The 16,638-nt window shown below is 43.2% G+C and overlaps 1 protein-coding gene across 4 annotated transcripts in view; it reads right to left on the bottom strand.

Moving 5' to 3' along the window:
- Window positions 1-16,638, bottom strand: part of ITPR3 (inositol 1,4,5-trisphosphate receptor type 3) — a 357,611-nt gene that overhangs the window by 289,373 nt on the left and 51,600 nt on the right. For all 4 annotated transcript variants that reach the window (XM_068269377.1, XM_068269380.1, XM_068269378.1 and 1 more), the window contains exons 5-8: window positions 10,973-11,131; window positions 4,519-4,617; window positions 2,386-2,469; window positions 1,131-1,277 (exon numbers count right to left, since the gene is read on the bottom strand). In XM_068269377.1, the coding sequence (XP_068125478.1) occupies window positions 1,131-1,277; window positions 2,386-2,469; window positions 4,519-4,617; window positions 10,973-11,131 (489 nt within the window). The remainder of the gene's footprint in view (window positions 1-1,130; window positions 1,278-2,385; window positions 2,470-4,518; window positions 4,618-10,972; window positions 11,132-16,638) is intronic.

The following is a 16,638-nucleotide window of genomic DNA, read 5'->3' as shown; positions in this document are numbered from 1 at the left end:
TCGATACACACAAATATTATTACCTAATTTACATGCTCAAAATTAACCATTTGAGGACCACAAGCTTACACCCCAATCCACCCTCCCCCCCCCCCCCCCCCCGCCCAAGTGACCAGGCCATTTTTTTTACAAATTAGCACTCTGCAGGTTTAACAGCTTATTGCTCGACCATACAACTTAGCAGCCAAATGAATATTGCCTTCTTTTCTGTTCACCAACAGAGCTTTCTGTTTTGGTGGGATCTGAATTCTGCTGCATTTTTTTAAAAATTAATATTATTTTTTTTAAATAAAATCAGCTTTTTTTCCCTCCCACCTTCCCTCCGAGATCCAATCAGTGTGATCACCGATCACCTCTCATAGGCATCAGGGATCTGTTTCCCTGCCACACCTGGGGACAGCTGAGTGACAGAGCTGTCCCCTGTATAGCGCTGTACAATGTAAATAGCGGCTTTTTTTCCCTAGCAGCCTCCCAGCCGCAATCGCAGGCTGGCAGGCTGAACATGGAGCTCTGCGTCTCGGCAGGGAACGATTGTGCATTCGCGTTAGCTTTCCCTGCTAATCTCCACCCCCAGGACTTGACGCCGATCGGCGTTAGGCAATCCTGGGGGAGCCACTCTGCGACCACCTATCGGCGTGAGATGGTCGTACAGCAGTTAAAGTGAACTCAAAGTGAAAATAAACGTATGAAGTAATGAATTGTATGTATTGGACCAATGGAAAAAAATTAGTAACATAGAAATGAGTCTCATATTTTTATTTCCAATTTGATGGCTTCATTTTTTAGACTGCATAAGACTGTCACAGCTGCTGTTTAGAATCCACTCTCTGCTTTGTTTAGCTGATAAAGATACTGTACGTAATGACCCTTTGAACTTTCTTGCCTTTTCCCTGATGGATAACAAACATTTAGCTTCTATTTACTTTTCAGAATTTTATAAGCTGTTTAACAAGCTTTTTTCATAGATAACAAATCAGGGTTTTTTTTTGCTGTACTGGAAAACAGAAAGGGACTTCAGACAATTTCTTTGTAAGGCTGGTACTATATGTAGCTATGTTTATCTCATCATGCCACATGCCACTTCAGGTACACTTTAAACTGACTCTAGTGATGATGAAATGACCTCTTACCTCCACTTCCCAAAGTGCATTGGAGCTTGTAGCAGATGTCGCTGATTGACGCAGAGTAGTGCGCAGGAAAACATGGATCTTAGATTTGTACTCGTCACATGTTAGAAACTTCTCCTGCTCAGCATGGAAAAGGCGAACCACATCACCCTATGAGAAGGATTACACATCACACGTTTTTGTACATACTGTATGATAAAGACCTAGTATGTTATTACAAATTAACTACACAAAAGCAGTGGGATATGGAAAACAGCAGGAAAACTACAAATTAGAAGTTTTAAAAGATAAGGCAGTATTAGGGCAGTGTTATAGAATTTGAATTTTGGCATCCTTTTTGTACAATCTATTTGAATTCAGCCAAAAAGTAAGCAAATCCTTGCTGAGATCGTGTTCGCATCTAATGCGTTGCTGTGCACAACAACACAAATTGTGTGCATAGACTGCACTGTCTAACGTTCACACTTTATGTGCTGTGCAGTAGTGCATTGCGATATCACACTGCTGCATGCATTTTTGCAATACACAGCGCTGACCCATCCACTGTAATAAATGGGATCAGTAGCACAATGCATGGCAATGCAGATGGCAAGGCCATCTGGAAGAATACATGTGGTCCTGCAAATCTGGCCTGGATTTAGAAAAATAACCAACAATTAAGTAAGGAAAGTTTAGAGAGTTCTAAAGGCCCATACAAAAGATCCTTTTCTTTCAATTATTGGTGATAATTTCAGGTGAAAGTTTTAGGAATGATCTCTGCACAGACATGATGCATGGCTGCAGCCAAACGGCCTGTTGTATTCTATAGGGGGGGGGGGGGGGAGATGATGAGTTGGGGATCAGCAGTAGGTGCCAAGCCATGATGGTGGTTTGTGTTGATCATTTAGTGATCTGGCCGGATTATTTAAAGTCCATCTAATCCCAAATTTGAATAAATAACAGCAAATCAAGTGCTAGGTGTACAACATTGCCCTGCATGTCCTAATGCCCATAGCATTCATTTTTTGTAGTGTAGCGGATTGGTCTACTCCCTTCTCTTGCACCTGGCTGTAACCTAAGTGCTTTGACAGTGGCCCCTGTTACACATACATCCTGTCAAAACTCATGTACTGACACTACTTGGTACTTGCACAGGCCACTATGTTTAGCTATTTACATTCTTTTGCACACGTTATATATGTAAAACTGATTGCAAATCAGACAGAGGAGGGTTTACATGCAGCTATGAAAATGCCAAGGCAGCAATCTGAAATCTTACCCCCTTCAAGACATCCTCCATGTAGTCACTGAACTGCATAAAAAGATTAATCTTCCAGCTGGTGTTTGAATTCAGTGAATTCACCTAAATGCAAAGCAAACCATCACATGTAAATTTCTGTGTGCTCTCTTCTTTAACCACACTCTATATTTACACAGTCTTGTATTTAAACTTGAAGTATTCTATTATGGAATGGGGTAAAGGTTCTCTGTTTAACTCATATTTACACAGTACATTCATTTACACTTTCCAAAGAAACCTGAAGAAAAGCTAATTACAAACTTGGAAGGATAAAATTATGCGTGTAAACTCAAAGCGAAATGAAAATGAATCGCCTATGCACACTTGCTTTCAATTATAGGGATTAAGCGTACATTTTTAATATTTGTTTTAATTATTTCTTATGGTCAGTATTAAATAAATTGATAATAGTAATTAATTTGATTTTATTAACATACAATGATACCTTAAAGTGGGCCAAAACTCGAAATTATACTTTTGCTCTATTCTATTTTTCTATATTTTTGACAGCGGATACAACAGAAACTTTTTGGCACTTTCTATACAGCTTAGTATATTTCAACACAATCTGGATGGACACAGCAAGTTTTTCAGTTAGTAGCTAAATTAAGTGAAAAGTGTGAGAATTAACCCTTCCATACATTAGAAACCAGTCATATGTTTTTAGCTATTCATTTTATGCTATGGTCAATGCTTTAGACCACACATGAAATTTGAGTTTCCTCCCACTGTAAAGCAGACCCATGCTAAATACTGATCATAATTAATTAAGATTATTGGCAGGGTCATGTTGCATGTTGTTTTCTGGGAAAACTATTACACAAGCTCCCAGAATCACAAAATGAAAGAAATGTCGCATGCGTTTCCAGTTTTCATGCATTTTTCTGATGGTGGTAGGCTGAAATTTATGCAGCAACGTACTTATCAAACGTTTTAAACAACCATGAAGTAGCTAGGTAGTTTTGTTGTACTTTCTATTTATAATAATATGGGTACAATATGAGCAAAGCTTTTGTTTTTAATTCCTGAGAGGTGGCTGTTTGCTAGCTGTCATTCAAATAGCAGCACCTTGGTTTCCAGTGTGCTTAGCTTACACATCACTGCCCAGGAATATCAGTAAAATGTACGTGGGAAGATCGGTGACATGCATTTCTTTGGGCATTGCACGTATGCTGTTTGCGGAACACGCCTTACACAAGCAATGTACAGTACATGTAATATAATGCATCTATAATGCGAGTACTGCAAATTACAGTCTATAACGCGGGTAGCTTGGGTAATGTCCTGTAAAGTTTATGTGTGCTGCCTGTCCACATGCATTTTACTGATGTTTAGTGAATACACCCCCTTGTTTCAGAAAGCTAAACAGAGGCTAATTCATACTTGGAAAATACAGCCACCTATGTTACCAGTGTTGTGTGCAATATAACACACACCCCATTCACCACAGTGAATGTGGATGTGGGTTTCTGTACACCACTGCAAGGCATTTTAATAGTGCACCATTCATATCAGTATGATGTCAACAGTGCCACTAAAATGCTCTGGATGTAATCCGTGATACTGTATATGTATTAACATGTGTGATAACATGATCCCATGTGCATTACCTTTCAGAAAACCAATCAATTGCCCCAAAGCAGAGCAGCATTGAATGGTATCAGTGCTGCACTGGAGCAAGGCTGGTGCTGTGCATTGCTGTGTAACACACGGTCACCAGCGTTGCATAGTGGGTACAAAGTCTTCCTCTATAGGGGTGATGAAAGAGCTAGAACCAGAGAAGGTGTCTAGTAGCTAGTTTATTTTTCATTGGACACACCAAAATCTTGATAAACGAGAAGTTACCAGAAATATTACCATTTGCAGTGTCATCAGTTGTATACACACCTACACAGTTACCTGAATATTAAGTGAAAGCATCTGACCTAATCTCAGCGCTCTGAAACTCCAATGTACGTGCAACCAATTCATCAACAATTTTATTAAATCCTGCTGATGTGTGTTTAAACAGGAGTGGCTCAGAAAGCCGAGTAAAAGAACAGTTCACAAAGAAAGGAAGTATTATTATGTGAGTAGCCAGATGCAATCTGCTGTAATCCCTCTCCAGGTCACCTCTTTGCAGCCAGGGTTGTCGCTGAGCTCGTAGTTGCTGGCATGTAGCGGTTGCCCAGCATTGACCGGGTTCAGATTCACCTTATCTCCGACCACCACCTGTAACACAGATAATTACTATGAGCTCTAGTAAACATTCCCCTGGGAGAGCTTCATATTCCTTTACTATATTTTATACCATTTTCCTCTGAATAAGTTATTAGTAAGGTCACTTGTTACCACATTGCTCAGGCAAAATACATACCTATAATTAAAGTGAAATTCCTTTTTTTGTTAAGCAGCTGCTACCCTCTTTTCCTGACAATAAGCCCTACCCTTCATGGTCGAAATAAGTCCTACCCCAAAAATAAGCCCTAGTAGAAGTTAAAGAGGAGAAAGAGGCAGCCAGCAAGTGGTGACACAGCGGTGATGTGCCAATTGGGCACCAGCCCTGTCATTCCAGCACACACCAAGGTTATCAGCTGTGCGCAGGGATGACAGGGCAGGTGCTTGATCAGTACAGCAGCGTACCTTCAAATCCAGGAACAGCACAGTAAAAAGGAACAAGAAATGTTCTGCTGAGAGACACTTCCTGATAGAAATATAAGATATCCCCTGAAAATAAGCCCTAGCACATCTTTTGGAGCAAAAATTAATATAAAACACTGTTTTATGGTACAAACATATATCAATGTTTTACGAGTGTTTGTGTGAGTGAATCTTATTAAAAATGGTCTTTGGGATTCAATTTGTGGCCAGCTCAAAATTTCCAGCACTAAGAGGGAGTGTACACTGTACAACTTTAAAGTACAAAATGCTCATAACTGTCTATCTTCTTGCATGAATAATTAGCTACACTGAGCAAGAGCCCTCATTACTTGTATTCAACATCTGTACAAATCCAATGATTATGTGCTAGTCTTGAAATTCTCTGACAGTTTCTGTTGGGTGTTCAGTTGAATGACTGTGTTTTTATGCCTAACATATTTTTTTTAATCAAGCAGAGGTAATGTTTGCCACTTATTCTAGCCCTTGCAATATATGAAGCTGAAGACACTACCATACTTTCTGATTAACAAATCTGAAATTTCACCTGAACGATGATAATTGAAAAAAAAAAGTCAACACAACATGGAAGCTTAATCATGGATTTTTTTCTACTTATATTGCTACCTGACTGTTTTCAAACAGCTTTTATTTTCTCTTGTACTTTCCGTCTGTTTTCTTCTATAAGTAAAACCTGCAGTAAGAGTGATCTAGAGTCCATGTTCCTGACTCTTGTGCTGAACCTATATCTATAAAGTTACTGGGCCAGGAAAAAGATGCAGATCAGAGGCCTGATGCAATTACAGCTATCGGCAGCGTCCAGTTAAGTAAGGTAGTGCTGCGCGGATCTACTTCTGCACAACCGTGTGATAAAAAGCTTGCTTGCCAAAAATACTGGCGGTTTAAAGACCCGACGATTTTATCTCCTAATTTAATTAGGGCTGTCAGATGTGTGAAGCGTTGTTTACATACAAAACGAGGGCAAAGCTTTTCACCTACTCTGCCCTGATGATAACACACATTACTCAGCTCAGGATTCGGTCTGTTTTGCACCAAAGTGAGTTTATCTTTTATTTGCATAAATTTTTTCCTTTTTTCATACATTTTATAAATTTTGAACCACCCTGGCATTCTAAAAGAACGGCCAGGGCGGCGGCGCAGCACATTTTTTTTTTAAAATCATGTAGCTAGCCTAGCGCTAGCTACATGATAGCCGCTGTGTAGCAGCATCCCCCACCCCTTCCGATCGCTTCCGGCGATCAGAGCAAACAGGAGATCTTGTTCAGAACAGGATTTCCTGTTTGGCTTCCCCCATCGACACGGCGACAATCGGGATGACATCATCGACGTCATCCATGTCATGGCATCGGAGGGAGTCTCGATCCACCCCTTAGCGCTGCCTGGCGCTGATAGACCAGGCTGCGCATGGGGTCTCGGGGGGGGGCCCTGTTATGCGGCGGGTAGCAGCGCATCAGCGGCGAGCGGTATAAACACGCAGCTAGCAAAGTGCTAGCTGCGTGTTTTAAAAAAATTATGAAAATCGGCACACCAGGGCCAGAGCAATCCAGCGAGCTGTCCATACCGCTTAGCTGCATGCCTTGTCCCCTGTCTATCCCACCCCAGTCCAAAGCCTTTTTAATCCTTTATCCCCCATGCATTCTTGCATTGGCAAAACAATTGTGCCAATTCATCAGTCAAATCCTTCCTAAGGAAGTGCTGATAAAGGTGCGTGCCCATTGAAAAAAAACAAGTCCTTTCTTTCACTGGGCATGCCCGGTTGTTCACTGTCTGGTAAACTTTCAGGAAGCTGTAAAGAGAAAAAACCTTTGTAAATTGAGGAATGAAAGGAACCTTGAAGACAACGAGCAGCAGAAAGAAGTCCAGTCGTAAGTGCTCTGGTCCATCAGACTTTTGAATTTAAAATGTTATCACACTTCAGGTGTGCTTTAAAGGGAACCTAAAGTGAATGGTATATGGAGGCTGCCATATTTATTTCCTTTTAAAGAGAGCCCGAGGTGGGCTCAATTTTTTTTTTAAAATAAGCTAGCTGATCTGTGGGGCTGAGCAGATCAGGTAGCCTCAAAAAACGCCGCTCCACACCACTCCTGTGGCCTGCACTGGCCCACTTTCACTTTTGTTACCTATAGATCATGATGCTGGGATGAGAGATTCAATCCAGTGTGCAGGGAGGTGGGGGAGCAGCAGGGAGTGCAGCCAGGGAGAGGCAGCTCTCGAAATCCTGTAAGAACGCCCCTGGCAGGCGTATTGAACAGGGAATCCCTCTCCCTGTGTTTACCTCCGCGATGGCGACAAATAATGTCGCCAATCTCGGGGGGGGGGGAGGGGCTATAGCGCAGCAGTGAGGGGGGGCAGAGAGCGGCGGTGTGGGTACACAGAGGCATGTTATTAGGCAGAGAACATGCCTCTGTTTCCCATCTGCCCCCCACCTGCCCACCTCGGGTTCTATTTAAAGCGGATCCGAGATGAAAAACTAACTATAACAAGTAACTTGTCTATATATCTTATCTAAAGTTTAGATAGTTTATACAGCAAATCTATCTGCAAACAGCTTTAATAGAATATGATTATTTATTCCTGTGATACAGTGACAGCAGCCATGTTGTTTGTAAACATTACACAGAGGCAGGTTTATCTGTATCTTGAGCAAAAAAAACTAATCCCCCCTCCTCCTCTCTGCCTCTGAAATCTCTGGCTAGTAATATCTCCCCCTCCTCCTGCCCAGACTGAGCTCCCATGAGCCCTTGCTACTGTCTAAAAGTGCCTTGGCTCTCTGAAAACCTGTGGGCGTGGCTTGTTAAATTTATAGGGAATTAGAGTATTAAAACAAAAACAAAAAAATATTTGGCTTGAGGAATGCCCTATAAACAATAGGAAAGGAACACAATTATGCAATGTGTAAAAGTTCATCTCGGATCCACTTTAAGCAATACCAGTTGCCCTTACTATCTGGCTGATCCTCTGACTCTAAAGGTGACCATAGATCTAGCAATTATGGGCAGATTCAACCAGGAGACAGATCTCTCTCTGATCGAATCTGATTAGAGAGAGCTCTGCTGGCTGCCCATACACGCAGGCCAATTCCCGATCGATTTCAGCATGAAATCTCTTGGGAATTGGCTGCATCCGCCACTGCACCCCTAGTGGATAAATGTGTCCCATGTGTGCATTTATACATTATATCATTCACGCACCACGTGCTACCGTATATGCCGGCGGCGTGTATAGTGAAAATGGAGGATTCAGAAGAAAGATGGGCGCCGAGTGGTGAGCGACACAGGACAGGTAATCTATAAATGCACACATGGGGCACATTTATATACTGGGGGACAGCGCCAGGGGTTTCATCATGTTCGTCGCTCAATATCGCTCGATGTTACCATCATGCAATCTATCGACCCCGGTGGCCCAACATCTAGCAGCATGTCCCATCGATACATATGACCAGTTTCGGCCCGAAATTGCTCGCATTGTTGATCGGGCATGCACCAATTTTCATCCAGTTTGATAACAATTATAAAATTGGATGGTCGATCGGCCACCAAGAAGAGTAGTGTATAGTTATCTTAATACTTTTAGCCATAGACCCTGAACAAGCATGCAGATGTTCAGGTGTTTCTAACATTTTTTTTAAATCTGACTGGATTAGCTGCATGCTTGTTTCTGGTGTTCTACTACTACAGCCTAATAGACCAGCAAAACTGCCAGACAACTGGTATTTTGTAAAAGGACATAAATATGGCAGCCTCCATATACTTCTCGCTTCAGGTTCCCTTTAAAAATAAAGTCTGTCAAGTAGTAGGCGAAAAGTGATGTGTGGTCATGGCTGGCCTTTGACCTGAGCGACTGGAGCGGTCGCTCAGGGCGCCACCTCTCAAGGGAGCATGTGCACAGGACAGTGTCGGCCCCTCGCCACCCTGCTGTCTCTCCCCACCTGTAATTAGAGCGGGGCTACAAGAAAATGCTCGCCGATGTCCACAAATGCGGACATCAGAGGCCATTTTCTTGTAGCCTTGCTCTAACTACAGATGGAGCGGAGGCAGGAAGAGAAGAGTGATGGAACGCGAAAGTCAGGTGAGTCATTCCCGACTCGCTACTGCTGAAGGGGGGTACCTGGAGCAACTATACTACCTATACGGGGGCAAATATACTACCTACACTGGGGGCAACTATACTAGCTACCTATACTGGGGGCACCTATGCCTGGCTACTTGTATTGGGGGCACCTACACATGAGATCCTATACTGAGGGCACCTATACTTGACTATCTTCAAAAAGGTTGGGAACCACTGTCCTAGGAGATATCTCAGGAGAAAAGGTGAATTGCATATGAGCGTGTGTGTGTGTGTGTGTGTGTGTGTGTGTGTGTGTGTGTGTGTGTGTGTGTGTGTGTGTGTGTGTGCACGCACGCAAAGAGGATGGGGGGGCGGCAAAATCAGGTTTTGCTCAGGGCGCTGTGAAACCTAAGGCAGGCCCTGTGTGTGGTGCTGAATGAAACTTACTAAAAGCAATGGAAAATGCCCACCAAGGTGCCTAAGAGCAATTCCTAATGTTCAAGCTGACTGCTTTAATGCAGCAGTTACATTATCAATTGGATAAGTTGGTGAAGTGTGTGCAATTCAAGCCCTATTAGTTTACTTGCACATTTTAGGTTTATTGCTCTTGGAATTGTACCAGAACCCAGACCTTCTGACTTTATCACACTAAGCCCACTGGATTTATGACTGTTCAAGTTGTGTGCCACTCTGCTGAAGTAAAAAGATCACAAAAACAGAAGGAAGGGAGCACTGTTCCAAAAAGAGAAAGCAGCGTGCCCAAGGCTAACCCCAGTGCCTCCTGGGAAGCTCAGTTCACCAAAAGCAAAAAGACCGGCACCGCTGTCTGTAGTTATAGCTCTTTATTTTCAATCAGTGGCAGCAGTGACAGACTGCTGTTTTGGGTGAAAACCCTTTTTCAAACTGCTCATAGCCATGGCCATGAGTTTTCGCCCGAAACAGCAGTCTGTCACTGCTGCCACTGATTGAAAATAAAGAGCTATAACTACAGACAGCATTGACGGTCTTTTTGCTTTTCGAAGTAAAAAGTTCAGCATGATGGATAAGCAGTATTCAAAAACAGGTCAGCAATGCAGCATGCTGGATTTTTTTGTGTGATCGCACATATGTCCCATTCTGTACAACTAAATGGAAATAGATAAACTTGGCTTATTTAGTCTGGAGAAAAATGATGCCTTAGAGGAGATCTAATTAACATGTATAAATACATGAGAGGGCAATATAAATTTTGGCAGATGAGCTTTTTGTCCTTAGGCTTTTACAAAGGACTAGGGGACATGATCTGCACATGGAGGAAAAACATTTTAGACATTTATTTAGAAAAGGGTTCTTTACAGTAATTAAAATGCATAATGCATTGCCACAGAAAGTAGTTATGGCAAATTCTGTATTTGCATTTAAAGGGGGCTTAGATGCTTTCCTTGCATTGAAAAGACATCCATGACTATAATTGCTAGGTAATACCCAGTGGTGTTGATCCAGGGCTCTGATTGGCATCTGGACTCAGTCAGGAAGGATTTTTTTCCCTTTAGGGGCTAATTGGACCATGCCTTGTAAGGGTTTTTCTCCTTCCTCTGGACCAACACATATATGTGAGGGAGCAGGCTGATGTTGTACTTTTTCTGGTTAAACTAGATGGACATATGTCTTTTTTTCAACCCAAATAACTATGCAAAAATAACATAGCAAGTGCACAGAAAATATCTTGTGTTTGTAATTTGTTTTTGTTTTTTTAAGTGGAGACATGCCCTATTTCTCCCATTGCAGGTGTCCCTTCGCCTCTATTGATACTCCCTAGTTTACAGATTGATCTGCATCTCTGCATCTCCCATGTTATCCCAGCAGAATGTCTTACATTGTCTCCATTACTACGAAGCTTCCAGAAAGGCTGGATGAAGAGCCAGGATCCCTCATTTCCAGTTGCATCTAGTGTTACCCGCATGGCATTCTTCTCCAGCAGCGCAGGGAGGCGCTTATTCACAGTGAGATATTTGTTGCTTTTCATATGTAGCAGCTGTAAGGCAGTACAGACATTCAAATATATCATTACTGTTAGCATAGTCATTGTGTATTAAATCCCATATAATAGTGATCTGACATGCTTCTGTATGCAAGGGACTAAAGACGAGACAAAACAACTATATATTTACACTATATCCCAAGAGGTCTGCATAATTCAGCAATAAGGTTTAAACAAAACCAGCTCTGACTGGGCTAAATCGCTGTAAAGCGCTGTTCTTTAGAACCACTGTCACTTTGTTTATTTGTGTGTAAATCCTGGCTGTCTCTATATCTATATCCAGTTGGAGACATATTGGAGACTAGCGGCTGGGCCTCTAGCGGATGCCTGGAGAGCCCTGAAGACTTCCTGCATTTGCCGCTCGCTCTCCCGCCGCGCATATCGGGAGGGGGCCCCCCGAGGTGAGGAAGGGAGGGAGGGAGGAACGATAGGAGGATAGGAGTCGGGCCCCCCACCCGGATAGCTACCCACCCGGCTACCTAACCACCTACCCACCCGGCTACCTAACCACCTACCCACCCACCAGGCTTCCTACCTACCCACCCACCAGGCTTCCTACCTACCCACCCGGCTACCTACCCACCCACCAGGCTTCTTACCTAACCACCCACCCAACTACCTAACCACCCACCCGGCTACCTACCCACCCGGCTACCTACCCACCCACCAGGCTTCCTACCTAACCACCCACCCAACTACCTAACCACCCACCCGGCTACCTACCCACCTACCCACCCGGCTACCTACCTACCTACCCACCCGGCTACCTACCTAACCACCCACCCGGCTACCTACCGGGCTAGTTACCAACCCACCCACCAGGCTACCTACCCACCCACCCGGCTACCCACCCACCAGGCTACCTACCTACCCACCCGGCTACCTACCTAACCACCCACCCGGCTACCTACCGGGCTAGTTACCAACCCACCCACCAGGCTACCTACCCACCCACTAGGCTACCTACCTACCCACCCACCAGGCTACCTACCCACCCACCAGGCTTCCTAGCTACCCACCCGGCTACCTACCTACCCACCCAGCTACCTACCCACCCACCAGGCTTCCTACCTACCCACCCGGCTACCTACCTACCCACCCAACCGGCTACCCACCCACCAGGCTTCCTACCTACCTACCCACCCGGCTACCTACCTAACCACCCACCCGGCTACCTACCTAACCACCCACCCGGCTACCTACCAGGCTAGTTACCAACCCACCCACCAGGCTACCTACCCACCCACTCGGTTACCCACGCACCCACCAGGCTACCTACCTACCTACCCACCCGGCTACCTACCTAACCACCCACCCGGCTACCTACCTAACCACCCACCCGGCTACCTACCTAACCACCCACCCGGCTACCTACCGGGCTAGTTACCAACCCACCCACCAGGCTACCTACCTACCCACCCACCCACCAGGCTACCTACCTACCCACCCACCGGGCTACCTACCTACCTACCTACCGGGCTAGTTACCCACCCACCCACCAGGCTACCTACCCACCCACCCACCAGGCTACCCACCCACCAGGCTACCCACCCACCAGGCTACCTACCCACCCACCCACTCACCCACCCACCCACCAGGCTACCTATCCACCCAACCACCCATGGGAGCTGCGCGCCGGATGGAGGCTGGGACAGGAGGTCTGCTGCTGCAGGTGAGTAAATGTTTTTGTTTTATTTATATTAGCAGGTGTATGTTCTGGGCAGGTCTGCCACATGATTGCATGTATTTTCTTCGCAAATCTGCCGACATGATTGCATGTTTTTTCTGGGCATATCTGCCGACATGATTGCACGTATTTTCTGGGCATATCTGCCGACATGATTGCACGTATTTTCTGGGCATATCTGCCGACTTGTTTGCACGTATTTTCTGGGCATATCTGCCGACTTGATTGCATGTATTTTCTGGGCATATCTGCCGACTTGTTTGCACGTATTTTCTGGGCATATCTGCCGACTTGATTGCACGTATTTTCTGGACATATCTGCCGACTTGATTGCACGTATTTTCTGGGCATATCTGCCGACATGATTGCACGTATTTTCTGGGCATATCTGCCGACATGATTGCACGTATTTTCTAGGCATATATGTGTATTTTCTTGAGAAAACCTGCACAATTATGTGAATTTTCTGGGGAAAGGGTCACCAAAACTTGGGCCCACTGTCTTTGCGTTGCACTTTTCAAGGTAACCTGAGGTGAGAATAATATTGAGGCTGCCATATTTCTCTCCTTTTAAGCAATACCAGTTGCCTGGCTGCCGTGCTGGTCCTCTGCCTCTTATTCTTTCAACCATAGACCCTGAACAAGCATGCAGCAGGTCAGGGGTTTCTGACAATATTGTCAGAACTGAGAAGATTAGCTGCATGCTTGTTGCTGGTGTAATTCAGTTTATTACTACAGCCAAATAGATCAGCAGGGCCGCCAGGCAACTAGTATTGTTTAAAAGGAAATAAACCCTCACCCCGGGTTCGCTTTAAGTTACAGTTAGCCCCGCCCTCATCCGGTCATTGCCACGCCCATTTTTTTGCCGCTATCCACTATTTTTTGGTTGTAGCCATGCCCATATTTTGCCGCGGCGCAGGTCATAGGGGGCCCACAATTACAATTTTGCACAGGGGCCCACTGCTGGCTGTGTCTGCCACTGGGGCTACTCATGGAGATGTTTGATTCATATATTTTATGAAAACCCTAATCGGATGCATTTAAGAAAAAGCCCTAAAATAATAAATGATCAAGCTAAACTGTTCAGCCCTCAAGCTTTTTTAGAACAGGCAGTTACAGGTTCTGTTTCACAGAAAGGGTTCCCTCTGTTCTGCACTTGATAGTCACGTCACTGCCTCTGCTGTATCTGCCTCTGCCAAAGCTGATAGAAGATGCAGCACCAGTAGCCATGATATTATAATTGACATGATGGAATATATTTTCCAGTTGATGTACCATGCATAGGCACCTGGCCAAAACCATGGTAGGCTTCCCCGCTATTGCTACCCAACTGTCCTGCTCCAAAGAGAAATGTTCTAGCAGTGCTATCAGCTATTTACAGCACAGTGTATTCAGAACAACACTACAAGAAGAGGAAATTCCTCTAGTGCCAATACCATGGTGTTTTCGCCTAGACACACTATATTTATACGGAGATCAAAGAAAGAAAGGTGGAATCATAACAAAGTCATTTTTTTCTCTGTGTGTTTCCTCAGGAAAGTAACCCTTTCCATGCTCACAGTGGAAGCATGTGAGAATCAGAGCACATTTGTCTCAGGATGAAAAGAATGAAGAAGATGAATCTGGCAAATCGTCTATCAGCAGAGCTGACTAAAGTATAGATGTAGTTTAGGCTTTAAATTGGGTAACACATTTAAACTACCGGTAGTTTCTGTTGAGAAAAAAGTAACTATAAAAAGGCTTGGAAGGAGTGTAACTACTTATATTCTGCTCAGACTGGACTACAATTCCCATCAACCCAGAGGTTCACTGTTCCATGGGATGATAATTTATAGGCAGACGTTCAGATCACAAATCTCCTTAGTATTCCTGCATTGTGGCACTCTTTACACCATGGGCTGCCTCAGGGCATACTATAAGAAGCAAATTTAGGGGTCGGGATATTGTAATAGTCACTTAGGCTACATCAAGGGAAGACCACCAAAGAGTCACTTAATTATATATTTTCTACTTACATATGATTTTTTGCCAGACCTTATCAAAGGAGGTTTAAATGAATAAATTATCAAACTTAATTGTTCAGCCATCAAGCTTTTCTAGTGCAGGCAGTTACAAGTTCTGTTTTACAGAAAGGGTTCCATCTGTTCTGCACGTCACTGCCTCTGCTGTATCTGCCTCTGCCAAAGCTGGTAGAAGCTGCAGCACCAGTAGTCATGATATTTTATTTGACATGATGTAATATCATGTCGGTTGGTCTTGGGGACGACGACTTTAGCCACTGGTTTATTGTAAGAATTTCCTAGAGCTCATTTTATTGGCACCCTTTTTAAATGTAGGCTTTTGCAGGTTCTAAGAGTATAATCTTTTTGTCAATTTAGAGGATATACAATCTACTTACTTATTTCTACCAGATTTGTGTCTGTTGCTGTACTTTTAGAATACTTTGTAACTATATTTTGTTTTAGTTCTCTAAGTTGTTTACAATACATTTTTTTCTACTTTTTTGTTCTTCCAGATTTAAATATAAGTAGTTGGTTATAGCATTCATATGTTCCTATCATAATTGTTTTTACTATTTCAATGAACTGTTTAGCTTTAGAACACTCTTACTTGCTTGGCACTGATATGTAATTTTGTAAAAAGAGGCATTGTATACAGTTTCCATTCAATCCATACTAGCTGTGGTCAAATGAATACAGCCTGTAGACCTAACAGCAAAGTTGGCAGAATCATGTAGAACAGAAACAATAATTTAAAAAAAAACACAAGCAAAACAAAACAGAAGAATCAGATATCATAAAAAAAAAGGCACAGTCATATTAAAATATTACGCCCGAGGAAATATCTGCTGAAAAGCACAACTGCCCATCAATTTAGAAAGAACATTTCTTAGAATCTATACTTTCAAGAACTCTGCTGTGTTAATGAAGCATAGCACATGGTTCATAATCCCAAACTTAATGTAAATGATCAGAAAATGGATTTCATTTCCCCCTCTAGACTAACTGTAGCATAAACAGATGTTCTTCTCTAATAGTGACATTCCACTTTCGTTACAAAAAATCCTATTAATATATAGCAGCGCTGTAGAAGTCTTTTTAGTAGTTGTAGGTTATTAAAATTTATATTTCAATTTGCATTCAGCTATGAATTTCCAAAACTGACTGCAAGCTCAAATTACAATTCTTTGCGAGTCTGGCATCTGTACTCTCTTCTGAGAAATTATTGCCAAAGCGCCGCTGTAACTAGTGGCACAGAGAGGAGCCCTATTTGATTATTTAAAAGACCTGGACTAATCCAAAGACCGGCGGCAGGCTTTTATTATTGTTATTATGGATCTGTTTAGCGCTGACTTCTCCTTTAGCACCTTGCAGAGTGTCACTAGCTATCCTTAGAGTAGTCTACAGGCTAATCATTGCCATGGTAATTGTCTAGTGATGCTGACAATGTCTAAGGCCAATTTTTAAGAGGAACCAATAAATGTAACAGTAAGTTTTTGGGATGTGGCAGGACAATAGAGCACATGCAAGCACAGGGAGAACATGCAAATTCCATGCAGATGGGGTCCTGGCCCACAGAGGAGACATTGAAAGACAAGAGTGCTATCCACTACAATACTGTACGACCCCACGTTATTCTACTTCATTATTATTATTATTATTATTGATTTATAAAGCGCCAACATATTCCATGGCGCTGTACAAAGTAAGAAACAAACATGGGGTACATAATACAGACAATGGTGTACACTAATATACAAGATACATAATTAGTGACAAAATACAAAAAATGATACAGCATACAGAATACAAAAT

This window comes from Hyperolius riggenbachi, chromosome 2 (genome assembly GCF_040937935.1).
Source record: "Hyperolius riggenbachi isolate aHypRig1 chromosome 2, aHypRig1.pri, whole genome shotgun sequence".
NCBI lineage: Eukaryota > Metazoa > Chordata > Amphibia > Anura > Hyperoliidae > Hyperolius > Hyperolius riggenbachi.
The sequence above is the reverse complement of the archived record's forward strand: the minus strand, read 5'-3'. Positions and strand labels throughout refer to the sequence as shown.